Source organism: Myotis daubentonii, chromosome 19 (assembly GCF_963259705.1).
Source record: "Myotis daubentonii chromosome 19, mMyoDau2.1, whole genome shotgun sequence".
In the NCBI taxonomy this organism is placed as follows: Eukaryota; Metazoa; Chordata; class Mammalia; order Chiroptera; family Vespertilionidae; genus Myotis; species Myotis daubentonii.
The window spans coordinates 18,264,557-18,282,107 of NC_081858.1; the positions used below are offsets into that span (position 1 = coordinate 18,264,557).

General features: G+C 50.8%; 1 protein-coding gene across 6 annotated transcripts in view; it reads right to left on the reverse strand.

The window, feature by feature from the left end:
• Window positions 1–686: 686 nt before the first annotated feature.
• The window catches only part of ARHGAP32 (Rho GTPase activating protein 32), a 174,248-nt gene continuing 157,383 nt past the window's right edge, over window positions 687–17,551 (reverse strand). For all 6 annotated transcript variants that reach the window (XM_059676653.1, XM_059676650.1, XM_059676651.1 and 3 more), the window contains 10 exons: window positions 16,065–16,209; window positions 15,544–15,626; window positions 13,953–14,060; window positions 13,389–13,534; window positions 12,046–12,241; window positions 11,080–11,225; window positions 10,401–10,472; window positions 7,364–8,323; window positions 5,727–6,706; window positions 687–4,528 (listed from right to left, as the gene is read on the reverse strand). In XM_059676653.1, the coding sequence (XP_059532636.1) occupies window positions 2,282–4,528; window positions 5,727–6,706; window positions 7,364–8,323; window positions 10,401–10,472; window positions 11,080–11,225; window positions 12,046–12,241; window positions 13,389–13,534; window positions 13,953–14,060; window positions 15,544–15,626; window positions 16,065–16,209 (5,083 nt within the window). In that variant the 3' untranslated portion in view covers window positions 687–2,281. The remainder of the gene's footprint in view (window positions 4,529–5,726; window positions 6,707–7,363; window positions 8,324–10,400; window positions 10,473–11,079; window positions 11,226–12,045; window positions 12,242–13,388; window positions 13,535–13,952; window positions 14,061–15,543; window positions 15,627–16,064; window positions 16,210–17,551) is intronic.

Below are 17,551 nucleotides of genomic sequence, written 5' to 3' on the forward strand. Positions count from 1 at the left end.
TTATAAAAGACTTCGGTCGCAGGAGAAATTGTGTGTGACCACAAATCCACGAATATTAAGACTGGACGGAGGGATTTTTAAGCCACGCCCTTCTGGACTCACATCCTTCTAAATCCTTTTTCTTTTCTACTAAAAATAATATATATATATATCACTTTAGGAGAACAAACGGTGTGAAATGTTTTACCAGGATGACACTTTACCAAATACCGAGGGGGAAAAACTGTCATTAAAGCCATCCTTGTCCTCGCCACAGCAGCTCCCTCCGATGGCCATGCTGCCGGGAGAACATAGGGCCGTGTGATGACAAAGGGCAATGGGCTGCCTACTTGATAAAAAGATGGTTAAAGTAAAAAATAAAACGAAACCAGTGCCATCTATTCACCAAAGATCAAACTCCTGTCGCAGCACCCGCGGTTCGTGTACCGAGCGGGGGCCGGCCAGGTTGCCTAACGGACGCTGGGCCAGGCGGGTCTGCACCTTTAACGGGAAGGCCCGCGGCCCGCAGGCCTCCTCACAGATCGATCTCAGGGTTTCTTCTACCAGGATCCTGACGGAATCCCTCTGATCAATTCTGGGGCAACAAAGGAAAACCTTACAGAGTATGTTTCACATATAAATCAACGTGTCATTCTTAAAACTTTATTTCTTTGCCTAAATATAAACCCTTAAAATGCAGTCACACGTGTTATTTTTTTGTTTTTATTAAATAAAAAAGGAACTGGCATGACTCCTAATCTTTATACAAATTCACAGCAATCATAGCAGCATAAATTTAGCCTCTTCAAAGATTTCTTCCTTTGCTCTAAATACAAGTTAATTCCAAGTTTTATAAAAGCCAGAGCAGCGACCATCCAGGGAATGGAATGAAAGCCCCCAGGGGTGAATGTATAAAAATCAAGTGTTACTAAGAGTCCTGGAATGAAATGACAATCAAAACGCGTCCCGGTAAAGGCAGGACTGCCTCGCTCGCCTGTCGCGCGCGATCGGGGTGAGTTGAGAAAATGGAATTGCGTTGGGCTGGAGAGGTGCCTAGTCCAACTCGAATCAGGAATGAGTGCAACTTTCTAAAGAGAGTTGTGGGTGCCGGGCACGTGTAACATGCCCACAGAGTTATCAGAATGGAACCGGAAATGCTGGTGTCGATGGCAGTTACAGTAGACTGATAGCAGAGGGAGTGAGCAAACAGCACGCCATTCCTCTCAGGGCAGAAACGTAACCGCCTGGGGTGCCCACGGTGAAACGGGGCTGTGTACTGCACCGTTATTGCAGGTTTACGAACAGGTACGACATAGCTACTTTAAGTGTCCCCAGGAAACCTGCAGTCAGAAACAGAAATTAACGTGTAAGTTTGCCATCATGATCAATTGTGTGTTTATCTAGTCAAACCATGCTGGGGGTCGTTTCCATTTTTAATGAAAAAAAAAAAAGTTGCTTTAGGGAAACAAATGGTGTGAAACGTTTCACTAGGGTTACAAGTCACTAACTCTTCTTCAGAGAAACGGTAACTGAAGGCGGAAGGGCACCCTGGTGCTAACAGCGCCCCCTGGCGCCCGCCTAGAATGTCTGACTCTGCCTCTGACCATGCCTTCCCCTGGGATCTGAGCCTGTTCTTCGGGGGGCTGAGACACACCTCTGAGGAACAAGGATGCGCAGGACATGGGGCAGCCTGGGCCTACATGGTTTGACTCTTTACAATGACTCTAATAAACGCTTAGTCTTACTTCCTGTATGTTTCAGTCGGAATCTGCTAAATGTTCAACTGACTTAGCTGAAGGATCAGGGGGGTTTTCTCTGTTGGAATTTAACACGAGACGGGGAGAATGACATGACAACTGGGTGCCAGCCTCAGCCAGCGACACGGGCCCTGGAGATGTCGGTAGGAATGCAAGAGGAAACGGATGGCAACTGCTCTGAAATATACGGCCGACACCAGGAAGGACAAAGCCACATTCAAACGCAGGTCCAGGCAGTCCTCAGGCTCGTACGGATGCGCGTGAGGTGGCGACAGGCTCTCTCCGAGGTTGTCAACACCGTGCTTTACAACCACTCAGATCTCGTCTAGTGACAAAGCGAGTCCTTAGAGGCGGAAATGGAACAGGAAGGGGAGAAGGGTGGCGATTGATTTTTCTTACTATGTTTTGTTTTTGAATGTGGTTGGGGGGGGAGGGGGGTTGTAGCTTTTTTCTTTTTTCTCTTTTTTAAATCTTTTTGGTTACTGAAAAAAATAGAACAGTCCACTGTCCAGCAGAGGCTGCTTCAACTCTATTGCTCTCGGGGCTCATTCCGCGTGGACCTGGGTTTCGGGGTGCTGCAGGGACAGCTCCGCGGGCAGGAAGTTGCCCTGCCCCAGCGCGGTGGCGTAGGTCCTGCTCTGCGGGTGGGCGAAGCCAGGGGGCAGGTAGGCCCCCACGGCTCCTCCCGCGAAGCCTCCTCGCTGGAGCTGGGGCGGGGAGTGGTAGCCCTCCAGGTTGTCGTACTGGGACATGGTGGCCAGGCTGCCCTGGCGCCGGCCGTGCGCTGGGTACTGGCACAGCTCCCCGCTCTGGGTGTGATGGAGCTTCAGGCTGTGGCTCCGCTCCGGCTTCGGGGGTGGGACCGAGGCCTGGCCGAGCGGCTCCTCCTCCGGGTAGCAGTCTCGGGGGTGTTTGTCTGGGGCGGGGGGCTGCCTGCCCCGAGGCCTCTCCAGCTCTTTGCAGAGCCTCGCCTCTTTGTGGTTCAGACGCAAAGACTCGGGGCCCATGGTCATGTACTTCCCTCCGGAGTTATGGTAGCTGGCGGGCTCACAGGCGTCCGGACTCCCTTTGGCCCCATAATCTAAGTGGCCGGCCCCCTGGGGGTGAGGGGGCCCGCTCTTCGGCTCGCACAGGTGCCTATGGCTTGCTTCCTGGTGTGCCCTGTGCTCCGGGAGGCCGCAGCCCGGGTCGTGGAGCTTGCGGTTCCTGAGGCTGCTCTGCTTCTGCGGGAGGGACGGTTTCTCCGGCTGCCCGTTGCCGTGCCCACCGTGCCCTCCGTGGTAATGGGCCCTGTCCAGCTCGGCCTCCGGGTGCTTCCTGTAGAAGGGGTCGCCGCCCTCGGGGCTGAGGGCCTTCCCCGGGGGCCGGGCCTCCTTCCCCTCGGCCACGGAGAGAAGTCCAGTTTTCCCAGGATCGGATTTGCTGCGCAGGTGGATGACATAGAGCCCGCCCGGCTCGTCCTGCAGGGCCGGGCTCATGTTGTCGTACTGGGACATGACGGGTCCCTTCACCTTCTGCCGGGCCCGGCTCTCCCTGCGGATGGACTGCATGCGGTACTTCTCCATGTCCTCGAAGTCCCACGAGGTGTACGTGTGCTTCCCGTCGGCGGCCGGGGGCATGCCGATGACACCGTGGTCATTACCGGAGAAATAGCCGGTCACGGTGGCCCGGGGCCGGGGCGGCAGCCCGGCGTACCCGTACAGGCTCTTCCCCTGCAGCCGAGGGTTGTGGAAGGCGAAGTCGCGGCTGGGCAGGCGGTGCAGGGGCCGCAGCTGCACGGTGCCGTAGGCGTCCACGTCGCACAGGGCGCCGTCGGGGCTGTAGTAGGAGCCGGAGGAGCTGGAGTAGGGGCTGTACCGGTAGTGCACCCGGCCGTTCTCAAAGTAAGGCTGCAGCTGCGTGACGTGGTAGTCCGAGCGGGCCTGGGAGGCCGGGTATGGCTTGTACTGGTACACGGGCCTCGGGCAGTAAGCCGGCTCATCGTCGGGGGGAACCTCCGTCCGGGAGATGGGGACGGAGCGGATCATGGCAGCCGGGGGGGTGTGGAGAGACTGTACCCTCCGGATGGTGGGGTACGGGTCTTCTGGGTAGCAACCGCCCCGAACAGATGAGCTCAGAGAAGACACGTACTCGACCCGGCCGCACGGCTTGGAGTGGTGTCCGGACGCGCTTCTCCCGGGGGCCACGTAGGTGTTGTAACGGGGGCCCACGGAGGCTGGCGGCTCGGACCGGGCCCCGTAGGCGTGGTGCGGCTCCAGGCCGCTGTGATGGGGCGGCACGCTCTGGGCGCGGTACTGGCAGTTTGGAGTCAGACTGAAATGCACACAGTTTTCCGGACCGAAGGGCTCGGGGGTGACATCGGGCCTCGTGAAGGTGGCGTAAGCGGCTTTCTGCGGCGCGTGCTTCGGCTGTGGGACGGGAAGTGGCAAAGGCAAGACATCATCCCCGGCGGCCGAGGCGAAGGGGTGGTAACTGGCGCCGCCGGCCGCCTCCGCACCACCGCAGTGGATGGCGGCCGCGACTTTGCTCTCCATCGTCCGGGTGGGGGGCACTGGGGCCGGGAAGCCACAGGGGCCGTGCACGGGGGCGGACTCCGCACGCAGGTGCAGTGGGGGCGCGCGGGGACCTTCCCGCAGCTTTTCGGGGAGGCCCGGCTGGGCAGCAGGACACACAGTGGGGGCAGAGGCAGGACACGGAGCGGCAGCCCCGCCGTCACCAACGAGGCCGGGAGGGGGGTCGTCTGCGGCCCTGGGTTCCGGCGGCCTCTCCGGAGTGGGCACTACTCCTGGGACCTACGGAGAAATGAGGACAGCGTGAGTGTTCTCCGTGCTCCCCGCTGTGCAGTCAGCACCATCACACTGTAACTCACAAGCGGAGGCTATGCGGAGAGCAGCTTGAAACTCCCCTAGCCACACGGTCGTGCTGGCCAGGACAGCAGGCCACCCTGTCCCCACAACCAGGACACGGCCCGCGGGGCCACCTGGCGGAGCGGCCACCTCCATCGTGAGGACTGTTCTAGCTGGTGATGGGTATGAAAGTGAGATGAGGTTGCCTGTGACGTTGTCTTAACGTGCAGACCAAAACAGAGGTTTAATCAAATAACAGCCACGCTTAAAAACACATGCTGACTCTCTGCCCAGCTCAGGCTCACCAGCAGCAGAAACATTTTGCTCAACAAAGAGAGGGGTTCTCTCTGGAGAGATGTTTGAAGTGAGGAGCTGTAAGCCCCAGGGGGCACTGAACTCCAGCAGGTACCGACCGCCCCCTCTGCCTTTGACCCGCCCTGGGGTGGCCGCAGAGGCCAGGGAGCAAACGCCCCGCCTTGAGATGCAGCTGTAGACACAGCGTCCTCCACGGAAGACTAGACAATAATTCAAGGTGATCCCAATACACCCGGGGCATTTTTTTTTTTAAATATGAGAAAATTAGGACGAAACCTTAGCATTTTGCGTACAACATTCTCTCATCGAAATGGGTGCTGGCTCGATTGCAGAACCTGCTGCTTCGTGTTGAGAAAATAACCTCACTCTTCTAAAAAGCCTGCAAGGCAGCACGCCTCACACACCTCCTGAGACTAAAGCGCCCGTATCGGGCAGACGGGAATGACCAGCGGGCGAGGTTCAGTGACTTGCCCGAGGTCACGATGAGTCAGTGCCGGGGCCGGGAGAACCAGGGCAGCCCTGATACCCGAAGCCCCGTCTGACTCACTATCACCTCTGGTATCGCTCTGAAGAAACGACCCGGAGGCTGGCGGGAGGCAGCAGCGGGAAGACGTGGTTAGGCCACGGTCGTTGTGTAACTGCTCCTTCCTGAGAAAAACCAGCAACGAGGAAAAGGCAGATCCCAACCTCCAAGGGGAAACGCTTCCTGAAAACCCGCCCGAGGGCTGGAAAACAGACCCCATGTCTGACTCCAAGACCACACCCCCTGCTGAAGAGGGACAGACCTTTGCAAAGTGCATTTCCTTCCCTTGACTCTCCCCCGTCTTACCTTGTGGGAATTATTTAACCCTGCGCAGGCCGTTGCTGGCACCTGCCCCACAGCCGGTGACGGCTCTGCTGGTCTCTGGGAAGGAGGTGCGGGAAGGGGCCGGTGGGTTCTGTGCGGACGCTGGAGGGTGGTGGCGGCAAAATCCGCCGCGGTGGGCTGCTCCGCCGGGTCCCAGCAGGCTTCCCAGGCGCCTGTGTCAGCCGCCGCCGCCGCCATCATCGTCGTCATTGTCGTCGTCACATAAGCCAGGCCGGCTGTGCCGACAGGCTCCTCGGGGGACCCAGGAGGGCAGGGTTTGTCTCTACAGGGTGTGGGAGATTTGTCAGTGAGTTGTGAGGGCTGATGGGGCTGATCCACACTTGCACCGAGATAAGACGGCGGCTGATCTCCGCTGTAGAAGTAAACGTGAGTCTGGTCCTGATCCGCGAAGGAGACGGTCGGCCCGGTGGTCTTCCCCGGCTGGTCTTCCCGGAAACTGATGTGCTCGTCAGACTGCGAGTCTGTTAAGGGACCTGCAGTGGTTCTGGCCTGGTCTGGGTCCCCAGGTGCACAGGCTCGATGGGGCTGGAAGTCGGCCTGGCGGGGCTGCTGCCCGGACTCGGGGGCGCTGGCGTGGGCTGGGTGCCCGGCGGCAGCGGCCGGGTCGGGCAGGAGCTGGTGGCCGCTCCCGGATGCGTGGTTCGGGAGGAGGAAGTGCTCTGCGGGCCCATCGGCGGGGACACAGGCTTTGTCCAGAGTCCCGTGGGGGTGGTAAACAGGCAGCTGCTCTTCGGCCGCAGCCACTGCCGCGTCTCCATAGCTCACAGGAGCGGACTGGCAAGCGCCCGGTCTCTTCAGCGACTGCGTCGAGGCTTGCTGTGCGGACTCGGCTAACGCCAGCGCCAACAGGCGGGCAACGTTTTTCGGAGGCGGTGGCGGTGGGATAAGAGACACTGAACTGACAGGCATGGCCTCCTGAGGGGGGTCATGGGTAACTGCTCCTGGTGGGAAATTGGGAGAAAAAATGAGAGTGAAAAGGCAGCTTGTTATCCCATCTATGGAAAGCCAACACTCCCCGTTTGGGCCCTAAAAAAACAGGGGCCTTCCATATTTCAAAATGGCAATCCACGATCTTCCGTCCCACATGCAACATCTGCCGCAGAAACATCTGGTTCGGAGGAACACTGACACCGCGAGGGGGTGAGGCCTGCCCCTCCTCGAGAGCTGCTACAACAAGCAGGTCCCCCACGTGGCTCAGGCAGGATGGCTTAGAACACAAGCTCCACGCGCTTGCGGATGGCTTAGGATGGTTGTGCCGGTGGAGGCTGGCTGCTTAACGTGGAAGGCTAACATACAGGCATTTTACCAGAAGAGAAAACAGAATCAAGAGCTAGGAAGTTGTGCAAAAAATATCCATGGATTCTGACTGTCCAAAGAGACCCGCGGACTCCATGGAGTCGGACGCAGGACCACCGGCCCTTCCCGGGTCTTGTTTGATTTTAGTGTAAGGCTTGGAGCACTCAGCACCACCCGGAACCGCATTCTCTTTGACTAAAGGGCAGGTGTGAAGTGAATCTCTCCCTGACAAGGCACAGGCGGCACATGGGCATGAAGATCCTGCTCAGCTTAAAGAAAGAGTGGAGGAAAGCAAACGGTACCTGTCTGAGCCTGTCCAGAAGGTACAGCCTTACTCTGACCGTCGGACACGCACGGCTCCTCCTTCTCCTGTCCCGGCGCCTCTACCTCTGCGGCCGCTGCCACCGCCACCGCCAGGCCTGGGGGCTGGACTCCAGGCTCACATCCTTCCAGGGCCTCCCTCTCCTTTGCCTTCACCTTTCCTACCTGGGGAGGGGATCTAGTTCCGACGGCACTCTCGTCCACACCCGTGTGCCAGGTGGGAGGAGATCGGGTCTGGGCTGCCGTGGCGGAGGCCATGGCGGAGGTCGTGGTGGAGGCTGTGGTGGAGGCTGTGGCGGAGGCCGTGGCGGAGGCCGCACTGATGACTTCTGACACCCGGGGGGGGAGGGTCACTGAAATGGGCTCAGATATGTTCATAGAAGGTGATTTGCCTAATTTCCGTCCGATTTTTGGCGAGAACGCGTAGACAACCTTCTCCGTGAAGGAGGACGGCTTGGCGGACTTCTCCTCGCTCGGGCTCAAGTCCAGGGTGAAGAAGGGGCTCGGGGTCTCCCGCAGAGGAGACATGGGCTCAGAACTGGCAGTGCTGCCCGGGGTCTGGGCCCGGCTGCCGCCGGCTTCCGAGTCCCTTTTATTTGCACTTGGCTTATCCTTGGGGTATCCCGTGGGCGAGTCTAAAAAGGCGGCGCCGCTCTCCGGGCCCTCGGCCTCGGCCTTCGGGGGGCTGCACTGAAACGACATGGGGTCGAAATCCAGGCTGGCCACGCCCATGTCCGGCGGGCTCAGGTCCACATCCTCGGCCGAAGGGGGGGACACCAGGGCTGGGATGTGGAGCAGCCCCATGTCCTCCTCGCTCTCATTGTCGTGGGGCAGGTTGTCGTAGGAATTGCAGCGGTTCCCCAGCATTTCTCCGTTGAAAGAGGCGCTCAGGGCGTCGCTGCTGGATCGCGGTCTCCTGGGCCGGAACAGCTTGGAGTCACCTGGTGAACGGACAACAGTCTCTCAGTGTGAACGTCATAGGGGCACCCCCACTGCTCACCTACCGAGGACACACGGGGAAAGGAAAGGGCACGTCTCCTTTTCTTATGGGTAACTGTCTCTTGGGGCTCACAGATGGGGCCCCCAAGCCAAATGCTCAAGGACACGCACCTCTGACATGATGAGAGGGAGAAGGCAGCGGCTGTCGATTTCCATCGGAAAAGGACTCAGAGCTGCCAGGTTCTACCACTCGTCCAACACTGACTTCTGTTGTGACTTTAGGCAAGTTTTTTATTTCTTTTTGTCTTATTTTATCACTGACCTCACACATGACTTCTGAGGCAAAATCAATTACTTTAATTTTATTATTTATTTTTAAAATATATTTTATGGATTTCAAAGAGGAAGGGAGAGGGAGAGAGAGATAGAAACATTAATGATGAGTTGATGGGCTGCCTCCTGCACGCCCCCTACTGGGGATCAAGTCTGAAACCCTGGCACGTGGCCCTGACAGGGAATCGAACCGTGCCCTCCCAGGGGTCAATGTTCAACCACTGAGCCACACCGGCCGGGTGGAATCATTCACTTTAAATAGTACTTTGGATACACAGCAGCAAAAGAGGTTGTTGTTTAGAGGGAAAAATTCTCATAACCCCCAAACTTCTAAAAATTAACTTCTCAGTTTAAAAAATCCCTACAATCCTATAACATATTAACATCTATTTAGTAAGGGATTCCTTTCAGATACTTAAACAAAAATAATTTCCTTTTCCCCCCTTCAGAGCAGGCTCTAAGTCTCTCAGGCAGCCAGTCCTCAAAAGTGGTGGAGGCCTCTGCAGATCGCACAGTTTGATGCCATTGCCAAGCACCCTCCTGACAGAAGTCCCCTATCTCAGCATTCGATTACAATGGTGAGAGCTGCCGGAGTGAACATGTACCACCGAGAGGCAGAAACTGTCTTAATAAAAATACTCACTAATGCACTGGCCACGTGTAAAATGAATCCCTGCTTGAAAATTACCTTCTGCTTAATCCTAGCATCTACCCAGCCCTCTACACTGCTCTGTGAAGCGTTCTCTTAACTAAAGTGAAATGGAAAATCCTGCAAAACCCACAAGATGTGGGACACCCAGCTACAGTGACATGTGAGGGCTTGCTGAATCACAGCACAGTCACTGGCCAGTGAGGAGGTGCCCTCAGGACAGTTAGTAAAGGAAGATGAGAAGGCTGATAGGACATCCCAGGATACCTCCAAAGAGCACGAATTGGGTATCAACAGACTAAGGAAAACCCCTGGGCAATCAGGGTGGCTCTTGATTATTTTCTTAAAAGGGCCGTCTTTACAACCTGCCGCCTTCTTTACGGACTCTTTTCTAAAGGATTAGAAGCCAAAGATGACGTCAAGGATGTCCTACTTGCCATTACGTGGTTTTGTCAAAAGTGTTATTTCCCTCCAAGTCAACAGTGAAGCAGTGCTTTGTTCATTCTGAAAATCAGTGGCAACTATAACCCGACTGTAGGCAGAAGCTAAAACTTATTTTCATAACCTGTTAGTTTTGCTTTTCAAGTTACAACCCACCCTTTCCGCATGATTTAGCATACAACTCGGGTCCCCATTTTAAGCAGATTCACTTTACGTTGCCTTCTCCTGATAAGATTATCCTCCATGACTGATCTGATCTATGAAATTTAACATTAAGTTAGCCATTTTCAAGACAAAAGTCTTCTAGTCTGAATATCAAAACTGCTTAATTGTATCCTTTGTGACACTGTGCTCTCACTGTGAAATCTAAGAAATACTAATAATATAATTTTTCACTGGGCATTAATAAATATAAATGGTTTACTTAAACCAATTCGCCCATTCTTATGCAAATTGAACAGCAATTATGTCAAAAGTGAAGAAATTAGAGACTGGCACTATATTAAAACATCAATGGAAAATACTAAATAGATACTAGTATTCTTAAGAAGTGATGCTCTATGGCCTCTTTGCTAAGCATGTATTTATAAAATACACTTGCTTGTTATGTTCTTTTCTGAAATATAGAATAAAACGACTGGTGCGTTTCCTCTTACCATCGACTGCATGGAGAGAAGTAAGAGACTCTTCACTCTTAGCTGATCGGAGGGTTCCCTCTGCCCGGCCACCTACAGAATCAAAACGAAACAGTGTGACGTTTTAGTCATTAATACCGTGAAAAGGAGCACTGTTTTTCTCTACACATACTTAAACTTCCAAGAGCGATTAGTTGTACATTTTGACAATCATACTCAATTTGGCATCATGCTACATAATGTATTGTCGTTCTCAAGTGGTTGCCTATAGGAAAAATCTCTTTTCTAAAGGATTAAGAACTTGAGAATAGAGATGAATTTAAAAACGTCTCCTTTTATATTTCCTAAAGAAGAGTGTGCTACCATCCTGGATTGAGGGTAGGTCCTAAACCCAATGACTGGTGTGGTGCCCCTTTAAGAGCAGACCCAGAGAGACAGAGAAAAATGCTCTCTGAGGACTGAGGCGGAGACTGGACTGACGCCACCACAAGCCAAGGGATCAGGGTTCACACCTAGACATGGCCCTGCTGACACCGTGATCTCAGAGGTTAGCCTCCCGTAGACAGCACCTCCTATTGGAGCGTGTCGGGTGTGGGTCCAGAGAAAGAAAAGAGACGCCGTGGCAGCAGGAGGAGGTGACCTGTCGGCGGGCCAGCTGCCCGCGGCGCAGCACGGGGACAGGGCAGGGAAGGGCGCTGACCTTTCAGAGCCATGGCCTTCATCTCCGAGGGCTCGCTCTCATTGCGCTGCAGCTTCCGCTTGGAAACAGACGACGATTTCCCCAAGTTGAAAAAGGAGCGCCAGCTGCCCACAGGGGACTTCTTCATTTTGCTCTGAGGCCGCCTCCTGTGAGAGAGAAACACTTCCGCATTGAGATATCCAAGGGGCTCCCTTTACTTAGAGAAAATGAGCAAGTGATGGGAAGAACCGGAGCCAGGAGAGCACAGCTGAGCACACACCCGCCGGCACACGGCACACGGCACACGGCAGCCGTGCGGTGCAGCTGAGCGTGGAGTGGAAACTGTATGGGTGCCCATACAGTGATTAGTTTCACAGGGTAGTGTTCACACAGACTGCCACACTGAGAACTGCCCTCACAATCAGGGAACTAAGAGTGAGGCATATTTGGGAATAGGAAATATTAACACTCCCAAACCAGAGTTAGGGAAAGTGATTTTAGGTGTGAGCAAAGTGAATGAAGCCAAACACGAAGAAAAGGATTAAGAACAGTAACTGACATACATGGGATGCCAGGCACTGTGCTAACTGCCTTCTATGTAATATCGCACTTACATGAGATAAAATCATATGAGGCGGGCACTACATTCTCATTTCACAGCTAAGCAAGTTACAACACGAAGACGTTTAGTGAACTGCCCTCATGTTATAAAGCCGGCCAATGAACTGTATCCTTTTTCCCTAACCATTTTTTCCCTGTACAACGGACTCTCTTCTTTTTAGAACGACGTGGTGTTGCAAGGCTTCTGGAGAAACATGTCTCTCATTCCCTAGGAAGTCTCACCCACCGCCAGCAGAGCACAGGACTGCCTGGGACTGGCCCAGAGCCGCTGCAGGAACAGAGTGACAGGAAAAACACAAAGGCAAAGGTAAAACCAAGAGGACACCCAGCACGAGATCGCACCGACGGGGATTTAATGAACGCTACCTCTCCAGCGGGAAATCGATGACGGTGTGAAACTTCCCCTGTAGCGCGGCGGGCCCCTCTCCGACGTCGATGTATTTGTTCTCCGTCACCAGCGGAGGACTGACCTGAGCTTGGGCTCTTGCCTGGGCTTCCTCCAATGTCAGCAGCTTGGTGGACGGAGAGGCGATGAGCAGGGACTTGGGCCTGGATAGAGAAGCTTTGGAAGGAAAGAAAAACAATAAAGACAGTCAAACGTTTCGGCATGGGGCGGGGGGCGGGGGGGGGGGGGGAGGGATGTAAATGTGTGAGTGTGCGGCTATCGACCTGCTTATCTGTCTATCCATCTACCTACCTACCTGTCTTGTTTCAGATTTTCTCCATTCCGTTTTTTAAGTGGCAAAAATAATAGGGCTTTATACTAAGTGAGGAATAGAAGGTGACATACCAGGTTGTTAGCAATCACACACACACACACACACTTAGAATTATTAAGTAATGTGGCCTTGCCTGGTATCACTCAGTATTTTTAGTTCTGGAAAGAATTTTTCTGCTGCTGCTCCATCTTACACCTTTACATCCACCAATAATAAGTAACACGGCATATTTTTTTAATGTGTCATGAACGTAGCTCACATAAGGTCTAATATGTAGCATTAACATAGTACTCAGAAAATAACTGTTAAATTGTGCATTTAGGGAAATGGCCATAAATTAGCTGCTTTCTACCAAAGACGGAGTCATGAAACTGAGATAAAAAATGCAGGCTTCACCCTAGCTGGTTTGGCTCAGTGGATAGGTCGGCCTGCGGACTGAAGGGTCCCGGGTTGCAGGCTCGATCCCCAGTAGAGGGCATGCAGGAAGCAGCCTATCTATCAATGATTCTCTCTCATCATTGATGTTTCTATCTCTCTCTTCCTCTCCCTTCCTCTCTGAAATCAATAAAAATATATTACAGAAAGAAAGAAAGAAAGAAAGAAAGAAAGAAAGAAAGAAAGAAAGAAAGAAAGAAAGAAAGAAAAAGAAAAAAAGAAAGAAAGAAGGAAGGAAGGAAGGAAGGAAGGAAGGAAGGAAGGGAGGGAGGGAGGGAGGGAGGGAGGAAGGAAAGAAGGAAGGAAGGAAGGAAGGAAGGAAGGAAGGAAGGAAGGAAGGAAGGAAGGAAGGAAGGAAGGAAAGAAAGAAAGAAAGAAAGAAAGAAAGAAAGAAAGAAAGAAAGAAAGAAAGAAAGAAAGAAAGAAAGAAAGAAAGAAAGAAAGAAAGAAAGGAAGAAAGGAAGAAAGGAAGAAAGAAAGAGAGAAAGGTAGTTCCATGGCTCTGGAAGTGTAGGTGCACGTTCCTGCCAGGAACGCACTCTGGCCGAGCCGCACCTGCCCCCTCCTGAATGACCTCGCTGATTTTCCCACTGAAGAGGACGTCCACGTGGTTGAGGATGAACTCGACGACCACAGACTGAATTCTCACTTCCATGAAGGCCGCTGTGCCGCTGAAGCAGGCGGACTCGATCTGTTTCGATCTGTGGGGCAGACAAGATCGCCATCAGAGTCACAGGCATGGCAGTCTGAAAGGGCATTTTTTAAAACATGTAAATCCTTTTTTTTTAAATTTTTCTTTCTTGATTAAGGTATTACATGTGTCCTTATCCCCCCTTACCTCCCCCATCCCCGCACTCATGCCCTCACACCCCTGGTGTCTGTGTCCATTGGTTATGCTTATATGTATGCATACAAGTCCTTTGGTAAAGCCCACACCAACCAGAGTAAGAAAAACACTTTCACAGGCCTCAGCTAAGTGCCACTGGCCTGTTTTGGGGAGACGCGCATAAGAACAACAGATCAGTTTTACTTGAACAGGGGGTCCTTAAGGAACACTGATGAATTAGACTTTACAAGGTGATGGGATCTACTTAAGGTCAAATGTCAAATGCAACTTACCTGAGCAGGTTTGGAGCCCAAACAATTGCTAGGTTTTTTGCATGCATATTTGTGATGGAACAATAGTCAGCGAGAAGTGACAAGTGTCTCATGAGGAACTCCAGTGTCCTGGAAAACGAAACACAACACTTGAACAACAACTCTAAAACCCATCACGCAGCAGTACAGAGCATAACAACTCCACGAACTCGTAATGTTCGATGGCAAAATGGAAACAGGACCATACAAAGCTCAGCCAATTGTATGCTGTGTACTAGGTTTAGACATTATTACCACAGAACTGTCAGAAGATCAGTATGAATTTTATACCTAGGTGTAATAACCACATCTACTGATACTACGGAAAACGTCTAAGGCGAGAAACAAGCTTCTGACAGGAGTGGCTCTGAGAAAACAGCCTGAGTTTTTAAAAAACCGTTAGCGTATCTGCTCCTGCTGCCAGACACCTGGTTTCAAGACACCAGGGACATGAACCCTCCCCTCCGGCGTCTAGACAAACGATTCCGTGAAGTTATGCTGCTCGAGTTGCAGCAGACATGCTCTGTGTGGCTTGGACACGTTTTGAAAAACAAAGGAGGGCCCAGCCAGCGTGGCTCAGTGAATGTGTTGACCCATGAACCAGGAGGTCATGGTTTGATTCCCGGTCAGGACACATGCCTAGGTTGTGGGCTCGAACCCCAGGATCGGGGGGCAGGAGGCAGCCGATCAATGATTCCCTTTCATCACTGATGTTTCTCTCTCTCTCCCTTTCCCTTCTCCTCTAAAAGCCATATACATATATATATACATACATATATATATATACATATATATATGTATATATATATGATCAATGATTCCCTTTCATCACTGATGTTTCTCTCTCTCTCCCTTTCCCTTCTTCTCTAAAAGCCATATACATATATATACACATACATATATATATACATATATATGTATATATATATATGTATGTGTGTGTGTGTGTGTGTATATATATATATATATATATAATTTTTTTTTTTTTAAAAAAAAGGAGGGTTGCAAAAAAGAAAACCAGCAAACAGGCACCCAGCAGTGAGTCCATATTTTGGATTCAAGCAATTCACAAGTCTGCACACTTGTGGCCAGACATCCCAGTACCTTCAGCAATATTTCTCAGTATCGCAAAACAAACAAACACACAAAGAGACAGGTTTAGTCAACCATCCATTTGCTCATTCATGTATTTGTTCATTCAACATTTATTAAAGCCTATTGCATGCCAAGTACTGTGCCAGGCCCTGGGGATCACAGACAAATAAATATAAATGTAGGGACAAATGGCGTGGCTCAGTGGTTGAACTTTGATCTGTGAACCAGGAGGCCATAGTCAGGGCACATGCCCGGGTTGCAGGCTCAATCCCCAGTGGGATGTGCAAGAGCAGGCAATCAATGATTTACTCTCATCATTCATGTTTCTCTCTCTTCCCCCCTCTCCCTTCCTCTCTGAAATCAATAAAAATATAAAAATAAATAAATAATAAATAAATAGTTGCAACTCCAAGAAAACTTAGCCAGTCAGCAGCCCATAGGATGAAAACACGTGGCTGAAATTCCCCATGGGGTTTACCTGTAGTGTGGCGGGGGCAGCTGCTGGATGACATCATGAATCTTGATCAGCCTTTCTTCATCTGTCGCTGCTGAGACAGCATCCTGCAACCATCGTAATGCGACATCAACCAGTGGACTTTGTTGGTAAAAATCAAAGTTCTCCACTTACAATTTAGCTTTTTTCACTCTCAGGTAAATCATTCTATCTACTCTTTGGCGCTGAGCGATGAGGAAACACCATATAGCATCAAGGAAGTAAACCTCCCCCCACACTATGTGGACATTGAAATCTATTAAAAGATAATTTTTTAAAAAACTTTATGGTCACCAATATTAAGTGTGATAAGAGTAGTGGCTCAAAGTCAGAAACTAAAAGAATGAAAATGTAAAATCAGCCAAAACTAGGAATCCGTAGCAGTGACTGGTTTTTTAAAGGAGTCATTGTAGGCATGGAACTATTTCTTACGTGACCAAAACAATTTTTACACATTTTGAACCAAAGTCCAAAGAGGACTTGATTTAAAAGTGACTGGTACTCACTGAAAATTTCTCATACAGCTGGTAGGTGAGCAGAGGGTTTGGGAGCTCTCGGAAATACAGCTTGCAGAGGGAGCCCACGGAATGGATGTCCTGAACATAGGGTTCTTTTGTCAAGTCGGGAACATGTTCAGAGTCAAATTCATGGCTAACAAAGACAGCAGAGTGACAAAATTATTTTATTAAAGGAAGAGCAAGAATATTTGGGAAAGCACGGACCCGAATGAAATATATAACAAATACATATAAATGTATGGACAAATGTGAATGGATATTTTTACTTCAGTGAACTAATGTTTTTTTCCAGCGGTAACTGGATGTTTGATCATACGTGTTTTTCTATGTGAAAATTAAGGGCATAGCTTTAACATTAAGATGGACAACAATCTCTGAAATGCTTATGAATGAGCAGCTCTTCATACACAGATCTAAAAACAGGACTCAGTTCCTCGTGGTTTGAATCTGTGAGATTTTGGCAATTCTGGAGACTAGGACTGAGTGGCAGCTGGTCCATGAATAACCCTGCCCGGAAACCCCTCAGCTACAGGAAGTATGGCCCAGGAGTGGTTTATTAAAGACGGGTAAGAAAGCCAGAGACAACATCAACCAATCCCCAGCCAACACCACACTGTAACAGACGGTAAAATCTGTAGCACTGAAGTGAATGGAACAAAGGTTGCGTTCAGAAAGCAAGGGCAGGTTACGCTCACGCTCCAGGAGGTTAATTAATATTAATCTACAGGCACGAGACCACTCATCAACCCAGAGGATTAGTGTTTGTGGATTTATCAGTGACTATGAGGTTTGCTGCACGTGGAAGACTGAAACTGTCCTTAGTACCAGAATCAGGTGAAGCAGTTTCCAATATGTATTCCTGAAAACAGAGGTGAGCTCTGCAGTCAATTAGGATATTAAAACCCCCGTAGAGGAAAAGGCAATTTCCATGCACCACAGTGAAAATGAAAGAAAAACAACACATTAAGAATAGACCAGAAGCTAAGAGATTGAGCAAAAATAAAATCTCTATTGCTGGTGTAAAGGACACTGTGATTTTGGGGAAGATAATGAGACAGGATGTGAAATACGTAACACTAACACGTGCATACCTGAGCATAGAATACAGAACAGGTATCCAAGGAGATCAGAAAGTTTCCCTCGTCAATTTTAATTAGGAATGAAAGACTAATTCTATTAATTCTATTCTGATAATGTAAACTTCATCTGCCATGGTTGTCATGGGTTCAAGTTCAATAGCTAAAATCATCAACTATTGTAAAGGGAAAACACAAGGACTGACAAGGTGAAGGGGGCATGGTGTTCTGATGCTGTGAATGGCATTTAGGAAAATACACACAGAGAACAATACGTTTAGTGTTGCCTATTTTTTCTAAACCATCTTATTGAATTATGGCCATCAATGTAAGAGATTTAATCCTGAGTTTCATTTTAATGAATTACAACAGGAATGAAAGAGGAAATGCCATAGCAGG